The 17,460-nt window shown below is 36.7% G+C and overlaps 2 protein-coding genes across 2 annotated transcripts; both read right to left on the bottom strand.

The window, feature by feature from the left end:
• On the bottom strand, positions 1 to 3,023 carry LOC110693923 (G-type lectin S-receptor-like serine/threonine-protein kinase At2g19130). Its single transcript, XM_021871098.1, has one exon. It carries the CDS (start codon positions 2,858 to 2,860, stop codon positions 290 to 292), a length of 2,571 nt encoding a protein of 856 aa, XP_021726790.1. The 5' UTR covers positions 2,861 to 3,023; the 3' UTR covers positions 1 to 289.
• Positions 3,024 to 4,728: 1,705 nt separating this feature from the next.
• On the bottom strand, positions 4,729 to 16,776 carry LOC110693912 (5' exonuclease Apollo-like). The gene is made up of 4 exons (XM_021871091.1): positions 16,318 to 16,776; positions 8,824 to 9,032; positions 6,911 to 7,018; positions 4,729 to 6,142 (listed from the first exon to the last, which is right to left on the bottom strand). Exons 1-4 carry the CDS (start codon positions 16,607 to 16,609, stop codon positions 5,459 to 5,461), a joined length of 1,293 nt encoding a protein of 430 aa, XP_021726783.1. The 5' UTR covers positions 16,610 to 16,776; the 3' UTR covers positions 4,729 to 5,458.
• Between the last annotated feature and the right edge of the window lie 684 nt (positions 16,777 to 17,460).

Below are 17,460 nucleotides of genomic sequence, written 5' to 3'. Positions count from 1 at the left end.
TTTCTTAAAATGCTCCATTATTATAATTACAATGTGACAGAAGAAGCATCATAGTACAATGGAAAATTTATCCATAACTTTATACAATGAAATGAAAAAAAAAAATCAATCATCCTCCACTAATGCTCAATTTTGTGTTACAGTATGAGCACAGGAGATAAACTGATACACCCTGCCTTCTCTTACATATAAAGATATACTTTCTACAACTCTACAAGTACATGAAGCGCACACGATCGAAAACACCCTGAAACTCAAACTAAGTGCAGACTACAGAGGATGAATTAATCTACTCAACTGCATTATTGTTGCTCATTGTGGAGACACTGTTCTTGCTTATGGAAGATGATGAAGCGGTGGGAGTATTTCGTGTTTGTGAACTCTGGGCTGAAGATGAAGTATTTCGAGTTTGTGAACTCTGGGCTGAAGATGAAGTATTTCGAGATTGTGAACTCTGGGCTGAAGATGACTCAGTGTAGAACATTATATTGTCCTGTTCTTCAACAAAAACTTGAAGGGACCTAGGCATTGGAGGCATATTTACATCCAAAACACCCTCGATTATTTGAACCACCTGCCCCATAGATGGTCTTTGAATTTCGTTGTCTTGAATGCACCAACACGCAAGTTTACATATTTTCTTAACTTCTTCTTCATCAGCATTACCTTCCAATCTAGGGTCTAATATGCTCATGATTTCTGCTCCTTCGGCTACTTTGCTAGCAGCCCAAGTAGGGAAGAACTTCACTGTGCCGTATACTGATTGTTCAGTGTTTCTATGGCCTGATATGAGTTCAAACAGCATCATACCGTAGCTAAAAACATCTGCTTTTGCAGTTATTGCGACTCCTGAAATCCACTCAGGCGCAAGGTAGCCTCTAGTTCCTCTCATGGTTGTCAGAACCCGGCTAAAATCCCTGCCAACAAGTTTTGCCAATCCAAAATCTGCAACTTTTGGGCAAAACTCAGCATCCAGAAGTATGTTTTCTGGCTTAATATCACAGTGAATGATGCAATCCCTACATTTCTCATGTAGATATGTCAACCCTCTTGCTGTCCCAAGTGCAATTTGGTATCTTGTTTTCCAGTCTAAGAGATTTGAACTTTTCTCAGGGAAGAGATGTGCTTCCAAAGAGCCATTTGGCATGTAATCATAAACCAATAGCTTTTTTGTCCCTTCAGAGCAAAACCCACGAAGGCGAACAAGATTCACGTGCTGAATTGTCCCAATGGTGCTTACTTCTGTTCTGAATTGCTTCTCACCTTGACTGAAACTTTCTAGCTTCTTTACAGCAATTACTGATGAATCTGGCAATGTCCCCTTGAAAACAGACCCAAACCCACCTCCACCTAGCTTGTCAGAAAAATTCTTTGTCGCGTGCTGCAGCTCCCTATATCCAAAAGAAATCAAGGATCCTTCAACACCCTTGTTTGAAGAACCAACAGATCGATATTTCTGCCTCCACAATAGCCCAAAAACCAGACAGAATAGGGCTAATGTGACAATAATTGAGCCCACGACAACGCCTATAACCAAATTCTTGTTCTTCTTTTTTGTGAATTCTGAGGCTGCAAGCCTAAGATAAAGAGTTTTACCACTAGTATCACCATCAGAAAGTTGCTGAATGTTCAACAGATCTTCGTGCCAAGCAGAACAGCCACTACCATCATACGCATAAGCATAACACGAGCAGTTCTTCGAGCAAGCTGCTTCGCATTCCTCAATAGTTCCAGCATTCAACTTTGTGTCATTTTGGGGTAAAACCAAATTGTTATACGGAAAAAAACGGTCCCTCTTTTTCTGAGAATTCGGTCTTTCACACTGCAAGTCGGTCTTCCTTTCACATCCTCTTGAGTAATCACTCAGCCCCCAATCCCCTTCCGACTTAGGTTTAAACCCCTTCAAGCAGGTGCAAAATGGCAAAGAATTTTGGTTACAACTCCCAAAAGCACCACAATATGCATATACTTGGCACTGTTGCTTTGGATTCGACCAAAACAAGTTCCACTGTTGGGTCTCCTCTAGCCATGTCAGTTGCTTAACCTGACCGGAAATATCCATCACAAACCTTGATATAAAAGATGAATGATAAACGCTATAAGTGAAATAACTCTCATTACTATTATCAATATAGCTAAAATTATATATATAATTCAACCTCATCTCAGGAACTAGACTAAAAATCCTCTCTTGATCATCCCATGCCCCACTTGTCCAGAACTGACGTGTTAAATTCCACTTGATAACATACTCTTTAGTTGTAGGCACAAGTTCAAGAGAGAATAAACCACGAGCAGGATCATCTTGATTCTTCCACGAAATTAGTCGTTGAGGTTTCCTACCCCGTTTGTCATAAATCAACTTACCACCAGGAAGCCAAGTATTAGTAGGCTCATCAAAACTCTGCCAGAGTGGCTTTTGGTTTCTCTCAGATCCGTCCCTGATTACAAGATTTCCTGAATCAAGTAAGACTGCGTTGATCGAGTCCGACTTGGTGGATGTCAAGTTTGAGGACCAAACAGGTGACTTTGATCCATTTGTAAGAACTAAGTTACCATTCATAATTTTAAGCTCACATGAATGCTTATCAATGACAGGATTTTCTCTGTTTGCTACCCAAACTACAGTTTGCAAAGAAATTTTCTTGTACCAAATACCTATGTAGTATTTAGATGAGTTACCTGATGGGTTAAAAAACCCCAGCTCAAAAATCCCTTCAGGCTGTGACACTATGGTTTGATCACCCGAGATCGAATAATTCGCGGTAATTCGGTCTGTTCCATGGGAAAGACGAAATAAATACGCGAAACAAAGAAAAAGATAATTAACCTTTAACCATGGATTATAGTTCAACTTCATGGCAAAGCAAAAGAAGGAATAAAAAAACAAAAAACAAAAATTTGAAGATGATAATGAAAATGGAGTAGTGGTTACTTGGATAAGTGTGTAATGAATTTAGGTGGTATACGCGTTAAAAATTAATTGATTTATCAAACTTGGTACAACAATATTAATGTTAGTTGGTTGATGAAAAGTCAAGATAGAAAAATTTTATGGAGCCCAATTTAAACGGCAAATAGAAGACAAGTTGTTGACTTCATTATTGTCTGAATTTTCAATCTTCTAGATATTTATAGTGCCGTTCCACTGTCCTTTTGACGTATTCGAATTTTTATTTTTTGTTTTTTGGTATATTCTTTTTGTTGAAGTCTAAATCTGTTCTAGTTTTTCTAATATGAACACTTATGTTAGTCAATTACCAGTACTTTTCTAGTTTTCTACTCCGTATAGTTTCTTTGTATGCCACATTTCATACCTTGTTAATGTTACTTTAACCATTAATTTTTCGTATCAAAAATTTTTACAAATTATAAAAACTTGATCAATCGATGATCAAAGTAAAAGTTATGATACTTGAATAGTCAAAATGTACAGAAATTACGGTAAAAGAAATAGAGGCAATAATACTTGTTGACAATATGTCATTAACTTGAAACTTTGAACTTTACTCATTATATTTCAAAATCCTCTTATACGTTTAGGAAAACTTCAAATCGCCCCTAGTTAGATCAAAGTTTATGAAAAAATAAACTGGTTTCTCTATCATGGGTTTAGACTACTAAGTACTAAGAATAGTCATCTTGGATTAACCTACTAAGACTTATAGTTCGAATCTCACAGCAATTCAAATTAGTTGCTCTATTTTCAATTTTACAGTCTCTAAGATGCATATTTGACCATAATATTTTAAAAAAACAAATTAAAATACTAATGACAATGTCACACTCACACATATTACAATTGAGTAAAATTTAAGAAAAAAATTAAAACACTTATAACAAGTATATTTTCTACCACATATTACAGTTGAGTGAATCTTTATGTCATAGAACAAGCAATAACAGTCAAGATCCATGAACGTTGATTATAAAAAGTCAAATGAAGCAATGTGAGAGGCTGAGAGTGAGACTAAAAGACTATTAAAGCCCCATTCACTTCACTCTATTTTTGCTGAACTGAAATTAAATTTGCTAAACTTAAATCATTTTAGCTGAATTTAAATTATTTTTACTAATTGAAATTATTTTTACTTAAGTTAAATTAATTTATTGAATTGATTCTCTATTATATATATTTTTTTTAGTTACTGATTTTTACTGATTGAAATTGATTTTATTGAAGTGGAATTATTTTTACTGAATGTTATTTTTGTAAGGTGAACAAAACAGGGCCTGAGAGAGCTGAAAAATGGGAAGAAAAAAAAAACAATCAATTCCTTAGCATTACTGCACAACAATAAGCCAACAAATTCTTAATTTTCCTTTTTTAGTCATTGTCCATAAAAAAAACACCTTAATTTTCCATATTTCTTCATTAGCATAACCATCAATTTCTTATTTATGTAGACTTAGGCCCTGTTCACTCCACTTAAAAAAAAATATTAAGTAAAAATAATTTCAGTTCAGTAAAAATTAAGTCCAGTTCAATAAAATTAAGTCCAGTTTAGTTAAATAATTTCAGTTTAATAAAAATAAGTTTAGTTCAGTAAAATTCAGTTTTCTTAAAGAACAATTATAATAGAAAAGCTATAAAAATAATTTCAATTTAGCAAAAATAAATTCAATTTAGTAAAATTAATTTAAGTTCAGTAAAAATAATTTAAATTCAACAAATATAATTTAAGTTCAGCAACTATAATTTTGTTTTAGTAATAATAATTTCGGTTCAGCAAAAATAAGGTGAACTTAACGGGGCCTTACAATTGATAGTCTTCGGAGCAACCTAAACATCCAAAGATCATTACAAACAAGTATTGAACTCACAAGTAAATCGTATATGAATCATCTAAAAATCCCATAGTCACCAAGGGAAAACTTTCCCAAAGAACAAAGGGTGAATTATGTGCTAACTTCATGGATGATTGACAAGCATAGTCAAGGATATATGTACTAAGTATAAGTTATTCCATCAGAGATTAAAGATTTGTACACCTAAAAAAACAGAACAACGATGGAAGTTTGTAAAGTTACCATACGACATATGCTATACTACCAGCTCAATCAGGAACCATATAATAGAAACTGCATAATATGTTTCACTTTTGTTTTTGGAGGGGTGAGCACTGAGCTGGCAATTGAAGTGTGAAAGAAACATGGGGAGCTAAAATAGCATACCAGGGATACTATCTGATTCACATACTTGGTGTTCAACTTGCTTATACCTCTTAAACTCTGATTCCAGGACAGCAAAACTACCCAACTCAGATATATTTCAGCAAAACGTCAAGTATAACCTCTGAACAAGCTGCTTTCTCCCAAAATTAGAACTTCTGTACAAAGTTTTAGAACCATGAAATCCTAGGGTGTTTAATATCATCTTCTATTTAATTGATGCAATGCTAAACTTCCTTTTTGTCCTGTATCATCAGTAAACACAAAGGCCAACACTGAACTTTAATCAGTCAGGACTATCACATTCCACAATTTTTACACCACGGCTTATCTGTCTCAGTATGGCCACCCTACGAATTCGAACCCCTAAAAAGTTAGCCTTATTGGTCCTCTTTCTCATCTCTGTACCTCTGATATCTCTGATTTTCATCTTTCCTTTCCTTTCAACTTTTTCAACTTCCATACAAATTTCTGGATCCAGACGAGTTTTCTGAGATGAATGGTTCGAGCTAAACAGGTGACTGAGATAGTAAGCAGGGTTAACATAGCAGAAAGACATGGACACAATGCCTTTCACATTATATGGTTTGGTTAGCTGAACGAAATCTTTTATTTCATGAAAGCAGCAGTGATCAGAATAAGGAACTGTAAAGATATGATCATGGACCTTCTCAGCAGATTTAATGTTCCTGTCAACTCGAGTCCCATTGCTTGCAAGTGTCCTGTTTGTTGAAGCAACTGAAAGAGAAAGGGAGTCTTTCATTTTTCCCTCAAAGGGCTTCACTACCCATGGAAGACCAGATGGCATAATTCCTATAGTCGACCTTTTGGCGTTTAAGGCCTCTAAGGTGTTAATGCTGAAACTGTAACGAGGAACAGCTCGAACTCTTGTCAGGGAAGTCCTGGTTGTGAAGATATCAGGGTAACCAAGAAGATGCATGGTCTGTAACCGCTCTGGCCACACCCAGATCTTTGGAGCCGGAAAAGAAAAGGAAATAGATACAATTAGATAACATAATAGTGCGCAATATGACAAGCTTTAAAATGTTTTAATTTGTTATTTCTAGCAGGCAAATGAGGGACAGGGAGCAGAGTCCAAAATATTTGACGGTTAACCATATAATCCATAATATTGAACATGTATAATGCAATAGTGTGTTGATGTTAGACTTGCATTACAGTAACTAATAGAGTCCAAAAAAAAAAGGCACCACATTGGAATATAGGATGCCATTTATAGTTATAGCTTTTGAACTTCATTTCACAGTACAACTCTAAATATATCATTCCTTGGTCAGTGTGTAAATTATAATTTTAATAGAGATACCTAATAATTGCAACAAAATCCAACCAGCTCCTCAATTTGGCCTTTAACATCAAATAAACTTCAGTGATAGGAATGATATAACAATTTGTTATAGCATCAGTAGACATTGGAAATAAACATGGAACAGATGAACCTCTTGATACTTGGTTTTTCTTGGTGTCCTCCAATTAAGGCTAATTTGAAAATATGACCCATGTAGATATTCATTCCGAGACTGAAATTGTATCAAAGATTACAAAGAAGAATAAACAATAAAATGAAGCATCCTAGTCCTCTATATGCACAGTAAATCATCCGTCAAGCATTTAAAACCTTTAAAAAAATCAGATGCATTTCTTGGTTCTTAGTTACCTAGTTCTGATGAATTGGGATCAGCAAACTCTAAAATCAAGTTTTATAAAAGGTTCAAACCTTAATCTTCAGACTACGTGAAATTTGAAGCAACAGATCTTCTTTACCCAGGGAGTCAATCCCAATGATGATGTCATGGTCTGGGTGTGAAGCAATGATCTCTATAACCTGCAAATCAGCCATTAGTGAAGCTATCAATAAAAGCAATTACATGAACAGCTATGGTGTCATTTTTCAGTAGCTGTCATAGCAGTTGTCACCAACACTTATAATGAGAATTTGAGGATTCAAGTTTGCTTAAGATGCATTCAAAACTCAAATTTACATAAGATGGATTAAAAAGTCAACTTAAGATGGATTATAATATCAAGTTTACACAAGATAAATTACTAATAATGTAACTCGCTTGCCAATTACAAAGTATCTATTAACCGCCATTTGTCAGAATATACTTTCAGAGAAAAAACAGCTAGTTGATTGAATGTACTTGCAAAAACGTTACATATATCTCCTTCTGTTATTAATATCCTCGCCAGCCAAAATTGAACGAAAATTCATAAAGGGTAGCCTCTAGTTAAAGGTGTTAAAGTATTTGCGAAAAGCATGTACAAGTCCTGAGGATTTTTCTAAAACTTCTATAACAGTATAACCTCACAGATTCTACCTTGAAGTAGCAGAAAATTAAAGTTCAGAAATCCTTTCAGCCAATGTTGCACAATAATGGATACGGGCACAAAAACGAGTACGGGACAGGATACGGAAAACTCATAATTTCAAAAAACGCATGCAGCTTGAATAGGCCAAAAAAAAAACAAAAACAAAAAGAAAATTAGCAAAATATAAATCCAAACATGCTAAAAAAATCCATACAACAAAAATTCAAAGAAAAACCAATTAATGTAATGTCTCAAATAACACAAATAAAGGAGGTTGATTCAATCTACACTTATCAAATTACACAATATAACTAACAAAATATAACAAGTGGGAGTTAAAATAAGAAATAGGGAATCAAAAGTATAAAGGAGGAGATGCACGGGTACTTTTGGCTTATAACTTTAAAGGTAAGAAAGTAATTTGTGTTATATCTTTAAAGGTAAGAAAGTAAGATGTAGGTATTAGACAATTACTCAGGGAGTCAAAAGCTAAGTCATCATATAAGTTTTTTCAATCGTTAAATTTTGTAAAAAAAGCTTTTGAACAGAAAATTATCACAACAGAAATTATAATTCTATATTATGTTCACAAGAATTTTGCATGTAGGATATTGATGAAAATTTTTGCAAAGAACCACCTTTTAAATCTTATTTTTAGCATATAACCACCTTTTAAAAAAAATGTTGCGAAAGACCACCAATTTTAAAATTTTTATTGCAAATTACCACCATTTCAATGTAAAACAATTGATAAATTTGGCGTAAAAAGTGGTATTTTGCAACAAAAATTTTAAAATTGGTGGTCTTTAGCAACATTTTTTTTAAAGGTGGTTATATGCAAAAAAAACAAGATTTAAAAGGTGGTTTTTTGCAAATTTCCTAATTTAATATAATTTTCTTAATTGTGCTATTTCTTTAATATATACATGGCAAATGATAAATCATCTCCAACTCTTCCAACAGAGAAAAAAACAACCAAGTGATCATCACAAATATTCCTAATTGCTAATAAAAATATTAGTTCCAAGTAGGCATGCAGACTAAATCAATTTAAGTAGGCAACTAGAAAGTCAAGAAATAGCACATCACACGCTAGTTTGAGTAGGTAGTCACAATTAGATAATCAACCAGCACATCTGCATTAAATAAATTTATAAATATAAAACAATCCTTTTCCAATGCACACATTATTCCGCTTTTCCTTTTCATTTTTCATAAAAGAAAAGCCAATCATTTGCAACTAAGCACTAGCAGCAAAATAATTCTTTGTATATAGTAAACACCAAGTTGCTACACAATAGAGGACCTGAAAAGTACCTGTTGAGCAGCAACTTCTCGTGTAGGGAAACAGTATAAAGGGTTACAGTAGGTATTGTCTAAGTAAAGGTGGTCAACTTTAGCACCATGGAGAGCATCAAGAAGCATGTTCCTTGCTTTCATTGACCTCTCACCAGTTGCTTCCCAACGGAAATCCCCCGTGTATAGAACATGACCAAAGATCCCCTTAAATAAAAACATTACAGCCCCTGTTCATAACAATTAATAGCACATGTAAACCAGGGTAAAAATCTCAAGCATAGTTCTACACAATTAGAATGAAAGACAAGGAGATAGCCTACAGACATTTGCAGCATGGAAAGCGTATAAAACATATCATAGCCCTCAGGTTAACCCCACACTCAAAATTTTGAAGCAGATTGAAACTGTCTAATTTTCCTCCAAATCTCGGTTTGCAAAGGAATAGTGACATCAATAAAGATGTAACTCATAGATTTAAGTGTGCGTGGCTGAAGAGGAGAGCAGAGTATGCCTTTAAGGTTGAAAGGAGACTTCTATTGAATGGCAGTTAGAGGCCTTAGAGCGGCACTATGTATGGGTTATAATGTTGGACCGTAAAGGAGCACGTTAAGAAGATGAGTGTAGTATAGTAAAGATGTGTATGGTGAAATGGGTGTGGAAAAGCCTCTAGGGAAAATATTAGCAATGTAGAAATTCGATATGAAGTTAGACTCGCGGATATTGAGAATAAAATAAGAAAGAATCAGCTACATTGGTTAGAACATTTGAAACCAACTAGAGGATGTACCACTGTATCAGTAGGAAAGACAGATCTTTCAATAGCAGCCAAGGAAAGCTAAAGATGATTGTGATAGAAGGAGATAAAAATAACATGAAGAAAGTGGGAATGCATATGTAGCACTATATAGAAACAAATGGAGAAAGAATTTCTTTGTGGATGACCATGAGTTATAAATTCTTTATTCGTGCAACAGACGGGCAGACTCCATCCTTTTGGGGTAAAGGGTAACTATGTGTCATATTTTTTTACAATCATAATCATAGAACATTTTTTCTTGGTTCTCTCATAAAACCCCCTAAATTTTTCTTGGATGCTCTTTCTTTTGCTCACTTTACTCACCTTTTTTTCAAACTCTTTCAAATGATTATCTTGTTGAGTCCTTTTCTTTATGTCGTACGGTTCTTTATGACGATTCATGTAATCATGTTAGCCGACCCCAAATCATTTTGGGACTAATATTTTGTTGTTGTTTTAATCATAGAACAATTTTTAATTATATTGTACTGCATATAGCTTTATTAATTCTAACCTTTTAATTGCCAACGCCTAATTTTCACTATCAATGTCTCTAATACTAGTAGTAGTATTTTTTTTAAAAAAAATAAAATATTATTAAAAGTTCATCAAAAAATATTGAGACTAAACCAACAATATTTTAGATAATACGAAGTTTTTTTCAATATTAGTTAAAATTTGAATTCAAAGGAAATACTTAAATTAGAAGTATAAATAGTGCAAGGCTCCCTTGAAAGAAAGGGCGATTGCTTCCTCGAGAGAAAGGGCGAGAACTACCTCGGAAGAAAGGGCATTTCTCCGGCCAATCATGGCCGACGACCTAATCAAACAGTGTGCGAATTTGGGAATCAATGACCTAGAACACGAGATTGTTGATGTTGGCGATGTCGAGAATGATGAATCGGAGGACCAAGTTTCCCTAATGCTTGTTGGGAAATTAATCTGTGATAGATCGATTAATTTGGAGGCTTTCAAAAGAACAATGACCCATGCTTGGGCGGTTTCCAGAAGACTTGTTATTCGTGCAATTGGTGTCAATCTCTTCGCTTTCCAATTCTTCCATTGGAAAGATAAAGACAAAGTCTTGGAAGGAAGGCCTTGGTGCTTTGAAAATAACCTCCTTCTCCTCAAAGAAGTGGAAGGGAATGAGCAGCCAGCGGAGATTTCTCTAACCCACTCCCCGTTTTGGGTTAAGCCGGAGAATCTCCCTTTTAACCGTCAATTGAATGCAATTGTTGCTGCATTAACAGCGTCTATGGGTGATCTATTGGAGGTGGAGGATGATAATCTGGGCTTGGATAAATATAGGAGAGTGAAATTGAACATAGATGTGACTAAACCCCTCTGTCGTTTTCTGAATATGAAAGGGAAAGATGGACGGGTTATCAAGGTGGGAGTTAAATATGAACGGCTGCCGTTCATTTGTCTGATGTGTGGGGTTATGAGGCATAGTGAAAAGGATTGTCTCAATGTACCAGAAGAGGAGCAACATCAGGGAATGGGATGGAGTTTGAGTCTGAGGGCAACGCCTAGGAAGGGCAGGAAGAAATTGGTAGAGGAGGTAGAAGAGGTGAAGGCTAGCAGGAAGGTGTTGTTTGTTTGTAAAAAATCTTTAAAAAGTGGGACGAGTGATGAGAAAAGGGAGGATGAGGGAAGGGGGTCACATAAGTTAGGGGAGGGATTTGATAGAGAGAATGGCAGAATTCAGTTAGCTTTAGAGAATGGAGATATAGGTCATAGTATACCTGAACCAAATATGGTTCTGTGGCATTGATCAATACCATCCTTGAGGGGGAGGATATGGAGGTTGAGGAGGAGAGAATGTCGAAGGAAAATGTGTTAACAGGGGATGATATTCAAAGCTGGGGGTAGGGGAAACAAGAAGTTGGCAAAAAAAGGTGTGAAACTTAAAAAAGTAGGGTTGACAGATGGGAGAGTTGGTGGAAAGGAGACAGTGGGTGTAAAAAGAAAAGGGAGTATTGATGATGATATAGGAATGGAAGATGACTTAAACAAACGTGCACGTGTGGTGTCCTCATTGGTTAACATGGAAGTAGCGGGTGTTGGGTGTGACCAACCCCGTGAACAACAATGAAAACCCTAAGTTGGAACTGCCGGGGATTGGGCAATCCTCGGAAAGTTCGAAAACTCCAATCGTGGTGTTGGAGAGACCGCCCAAATTTTGTGTTTGTTATGGAGACCATGATCGATAATAAAAGGCTAGAAACCGTTCGTAATAGATGTGGATTTGAGGATGGGATTTGCTTGAGTAGTATGGGAAATTCAGGGGGATTGGGTCTATGGTGGAGAGTGACCAATGTTCAGGCCATTTCTTACTCGGTACATCACATTGCAGTGGAGTTTAGGAGTGCAAATAATATCCCTTTGTATGCTGCGGTGGGCATTTACGGGTGGCCAGAGAGGGAGAATAAGTATCGTACTTTTGTACTTATGAAATCCCTCAAGGAAAACATCAGTATTCCCATCATTTTCTTTGGGGATTTTAATGAGATTTTAGGAGATGAGGAAAAGTACGGGGATGTAAGGAGAAGTGAGAGAATGATTGATCAGTTTAGGGAGGTGGTGGAGGTTTGTGGGCTGAATGACTTGGGATATAGGGGCAATATTTTCACGTGGCAGAGAAGGAATGATCCTCAGCATATTGCGAGAGAGAGGCTCGACCGCTTTTTGGCCTGTGATGAATGGTGCAACATTTTTCCTTATTACATTGGGAGGCACCTGCCGCTCTATGCTTCTGACCATGCCCCAATTCTCCTTCAAACTGATGGAAATGGCAGGAAACAAAGGAAGGGTAAGAGCTGCTTTTTTGAAGCAATGTGGCTGGCAAAGTCAGATTGCCAGGAAGTGGTGAAATCTACATGGGAGGGGAGCCCAAGTTTGGCAGTTAATGCAAGAATTGCTAGGTGTGGGAGGTCCTTGTCATCGTGGGCAGCCACTTCATTTGGTGACACTAGGAAGAAGATCAGGGCGAAAGAGGCAGAGCTTCAAGAATGGCAAGCGAAAGAGGCTGATGTTGTTATGCTAAATAAATGTAAAGAAATTGTGGTGGAGTAGGATGAACTTCATAGGTATGAGGAGTCATACTGGCATGCTAGAGCAAGGGCGAATGAGCTTAAAGACGGGGACAAGAACACCTCATACTTTCAGCATAAAGCTAGTCACAGACAACGACGAAATTAGATTAGACAGCTTGAGGATGAAAATGGTGTTTTATGTGATGATGAGATTGAAATGAAAAGAATTATTTCTGATTATTTTCTTGACATATTCTCTTCATCGCTGCCATCTGATTTTGATGATGCTTTAGCAGGAATTGATAGTATTTTGATAGTATTGTCACTGAAGAAATGAACCACTGCCTGCTAGGTGAGCCAAATCTTTGATGCTCTTTCTCATATGCACCCGAATAAAAGCCCCGGTGTCGACGGTATGCATGCTTTGTTTTACCAAAAATTTTGGCACATTATCGGTCCTGATATTGTCAATTTTATTAGAGATTGGTGGAACAATGATAGAGATATTTTTTAGATTAATAAGACGTGCATTGTCCTTATCCCAAAGTGTCATGATCCTGTTAAAATGAGTGAATTCCGCCCTATTAGCCTCTGTAATGTTGTGTATAAGTTGATCTCTAAAGTGCTTGCTAACCAGACTGAAACTAATTCTTCCGAAGTTGTTAATTACGGGCAATGCTATTGTTGCTTTTGAGATATTTCATGCAATGAAGAGAAAGGGAGAGGGTAGGAAAGGCACGTTGGCTTTAAAACTTGATATGAGCAAGGCTTACGATCGGGTTGAATGGTCGTTCTTGGAAGCGGTTATGACTCGGCTTGGTATGTCTGCTTTGTGGGTAGACAAGGTGATGCAATGACTTTCAAGTGTGTCGTACTCTTTTAAGTGGAATGGTGTGACAGATGGGCATGTTCGACCGGAAAGGGGACTTCGACAAGGGGATCCAATATCTCCCTATCTTTTTCTGCTTGTTTCCGAGGCTTTTTCAAGGCTCTTATGTAAGGCTGCGGATGAGAAGCTTATTCATGGTGCCATGGTGTGTAGAGGTGGCCCGAGAATTTCACACCTATTTTTCGCGGATGATAGTATTCTATTTGCTAGAGCTACGCTTCAGGAATGTTCTACAATTGCTAACATTATTAGCACATACGACAGAGCATCGGGACAAAAAATAAATTTTGAGAAATCTGAAGCTACCTTTAGTAAAAATGTTGAGGCGCTTAGAAGGAGAGATATTCTTACTGTCTTGGGAGTGAGAGCGGTGGCAAAACATGAGAAATATTTGGGGTTGCCTACTATTATCGAAAGATCGAAGAAAATGGTCTTTTCATGTTTAACGGATAGGATATAGAAAAAAATGCAAGGCTGGAAAGAGAAGCTACTCTCACAAGCGGGGAAAGAGGTGTTTATCAAATCAGTCGCACAAGCCATCCCGACTTATATGATGGGGCTATTTAAAATTCCGGATGGAATTTTAGATGATATCCATTCGATGCTTGCTCGATTTTGATGGGGGGCAGATGGGACTAGAAGGAAAATGCATTGGGTTAGTTGGGAGAAGCTATGTCTCCCGAAGTTTCTTGGTGGAATGGGGTTACGTGACTTGAAGGTCTTCAACCAAGCACTCCTTGCAAAACAAGGTTGGAGATTGATTACCAATCCTAACTCCTTGGTGTATCAAGTTTTGAAGGCTAAATATTTTAAGCATGGTGATTTTGTCTCTGCGAGTAGGGGACATGATCCTAGCTTCGTGTGGCGTAGTATTTGGGGGGCAAAATCCCTTCTTCTCGAGGGGATGAAATGGCGTGTGGGGGATGGAAGAAATATAAACGTGTGGGATGATGCTTGGATGCCAGGAAATAGTGTGAGCTCGGTTCCCTCACCAAATATTGATAGCCCTGCTGATATGCTTGTTTCTGATTTGTTTGATTGTGATAAGGGGGAATGGTGTACTGATATGCTTGATCTTCATCTAACTCGAGAGGATAGTGCTCGAGTTCATTGCTTACCTTTGAGTAAGAGGTGCCCTGCTGATGTTAGATACTGGTGGCCGACTAATGATGGAATTTACACCACAAAGTGGGTTATTGGCTGGGTAGGCTTGGCCACATTCGAGGTTGGGAACAGCAATTTGGTAATGCGGGTGAGGCAATCTGGAAACTGATTTGGAACATGAAGGGGCCACCAAAATTATGCCACTTCTTATGGCGTGCTTGTTCGGGTTCCTTGGCTACACTGGACAGATTGCGAGAAAGGCACATTCGTGAAGATGGAAGGTGTGATCTTTGTCATGGTGATAATGAAACTATTTGTCATGCTATCTTTCAATGCCCGAATGTTTCACAAATCTGGGAACCTTCCTCCTTCCATGACTTATTGTTGGATGCTCCTATGGCCTCGTTTGGGGAGTTGTTTCTGTGGTTGAGTACCAAATTAAGCAAAGAGGAACTACTGTCCTTTGCTGCTTTGGCGTGGGCTGCCTGGTCAATCCGTAAATCTGTGGTTTTCAACAGCCCATGGAGTTGTGTTGTTAGTGGAGCTGTGGGCTTTGTAAAGCTTGTGACCGAGTACAAGAGATATAACAGTGCTGTTGGGAGTGGTTGCTCTAGGTGTGTGCCTGCTCGTAGTAGTTGGGAACCGACTAGTGTGGGGACTGTTAAGGTGAACACTGATGCGGCAATGCTGGCTGGTCTTGGAGTGGGGCTTAGTGCGGTGTTTCGTGATGATACGGGCAAGGTGTTGGCTGTTTGTGTGAAGCGTTGCCCTGGTGACTTTTCTGTCAAACTAGCAGAAGCAATGGCTGCTAGGCATGGGGTGCTTGCTGCGAAGGAGCTTGGTTTCTACAACATTGAGCTGGGGGGAGATGCTCTGTCCATTTTCAATGCCATAAAGCAGAAACAGGAAGGCAGAACTCCCTTTAACCTGGTGATTGAAGACATTTTGGAAGTAGGGAAGAGTTTTAATTATTTTGCTGCTAATCATGTAAAACGAAATGGCAATGTTGTTGCACATTTCGCTGCTAGGTTCCCCCCCCCCCCCCCTTATGGTCTTGAGGTTGTATTCTCTGACTCGATCCCCCAAGGTATTAATGCCTTGGCTGAGCTTGATGTGAATTAATATATGCTGCTCGAGTTTGCTTTCAAAAAAAATATATATAAATAGCGCAAAAGTCAAACAGACACTTAAATTTAGAACAAGCAACAAGGAAGTAAGTTTCAACAAGTAATACAACAATGTAAATATTGATGAATCATGAAGGTGGAATTATAAACCAGAATTTGTGGTAATTTATGTTGCATTTTGAAAATAAAACTGAAAAATACATGCACTCAAAAAGATTGAATGTTTTCATACTCAACTGACAACAACTTCTTTTTTTCAGAATAAGGATCAAGTAATGACATTTTTACAAATTATAATCCAAATAAAATTTACAATTATCTATCGATAATTTGTTTGTTGATCAGAACTTAACTGATTCCAAAATCACTCAATCATATAATCAATTCAAAACATATACAGTGTTAAAAACGAACAATGAAAATCAAATCAACCCTAGAAAGGAATTAATTTCTCCAAAATTTAATTCTAATCATATGAAACACAAGCATATTCAACTCAATTACATGAAAAACATAACAATTCCAAAATTAGGGTTAACAAAAATGAAAATTGAGAATTACCAGGACAGTGAAAAGCATCAATTGGCATAAACTGAATAGGAGCAGGAGATCCAGAGGAAGGAGAGGAAAGAGAAAGATGATGCCAAGACCCGATTTCGACGACACGGAGTAAAGCGAAGTTGAAATCGGGGAATTTGAGAGGGAAGAGCTTGGCGGTGGTGCGAGAGCAGAAGAGCGGACCATGCGACCAAGTCGACGAGAGGCCGCGCGTATGATCGGAGTGAAGATGCGTAAGAAAGTAAGCTTGGCTTCCTCTCGCCCATCGATCTACTGAGATCATCCCGCCCTCCATTGTTGTTGCTCAAGGTTTTGAATGTTGGTGGTTTTGTTTTGTTTCAGGCTTTTTCAGCTAAGCTTGTTGTTTGATTTCAAAATTTTGATAATGAAATGCTGATTGTTGGTTTTTGGCGCCTTTTGTATCAATATAAGGAGTATTTGTAATGTTTGATTTGTGCACCAGCCACCAGGTGCATATCAGAGTGCACCTAGTTATATAAAAACAAGGTAAAATGAATATATAGGGTTTGAAAAAGAATATATATAATTGTTTGACAAAGAACTGCATTACTAAAGTATATATAGACATTACAAAAAGAACATGATAAAAAGTTTATTAAAATTTCATGAAAAACTATGCATTAACATTTTTTTTTTTTTTGCCAAATTCATTTCCCCCAAAAATAGTTTTTTCTCTCCCTAAAAATTCAACTTTCCACAATAATTTCAGTTTTCACTCTCAAAAATTATTTTCAACTAAAAATATTTCAAGATTTCATTTTCAAATTAAATTTCAAATTTTAAAATTCAAAATTGTTAAAAGAACATAAGTTATAATGTAAAGAACATATAGTTCATACTTAAAGAACACACTAATCAAACTCAAAGAACATACGATAACAAAAATTATTTAAATATATATGATAATAATAATAATAATAATAAATAATACAATGTGTGCATCACTCATTACCTCAAGGAACATACGAGCCAAATTCAAAGAACATATGAGCCAAATTCAAAGAACATACTTTGTATATATTATTGAAACTCAAAAAAACATGTTTAATCAATATAAGTATATGTTAAAGAACATAAGTATAAAAGAACATATTATCAAACATATATAGGTACTCCCTTCGTGTT

This window comes from Chenopodium quinoa, unplaced genomic scaffold, assembly GCF_001683475.1.
Source record: "Chenopodium quinoa cultivar QQ74 unplaced genomic scaffold, ASM168347v1, whole genome shotgun sequence".
Classification (NCBI taxonomy): domain Eukaryota; kingdom Viridiplantae; phylum Streptophyta; class Magnoliopsida; order Caryophyllales; family Amaranthaceae; genus Chenopodium; species Chenopodium quinoa.
Note: the sequence above shows the minus strand (reverse complement) of the source record. Positions and strands in the feature narration are given on the sequence as shown.

Excerpts from the sequence above, each read along its gene's own strand:
- LOC110693923 (XM_021871098.1), bottom strand. The coding sequence starts at position 2,860 with ATGAAGTTGAACTATAATCCATGGTTAAAGGTTAATTATCTTTTTCTT.
- LOC110693912 (XM_021871091.1), bottom strand. The coding sequence starts at position 16,609 with ATGGAGGGCGGGATGATCTCAGTAGATCGATGGGCGAGAGGAAGCCAA. Across the intron at positions 9,033-16,317 it reads TGATGCTTTTCACTGTCCTG|GGGCTGTAATGTTTTTATTT; the intron begins GTAATTCTCAAT and ends TGTTATGAACAG. Across the intron at positions 7,019-8,823 it reads GAGAAGTTGCTGCTCAACAG|GTTATAGAGATCATTGCTTC; the intron begins GTACTTTTCAGG and ends GCTGATTTGCAG.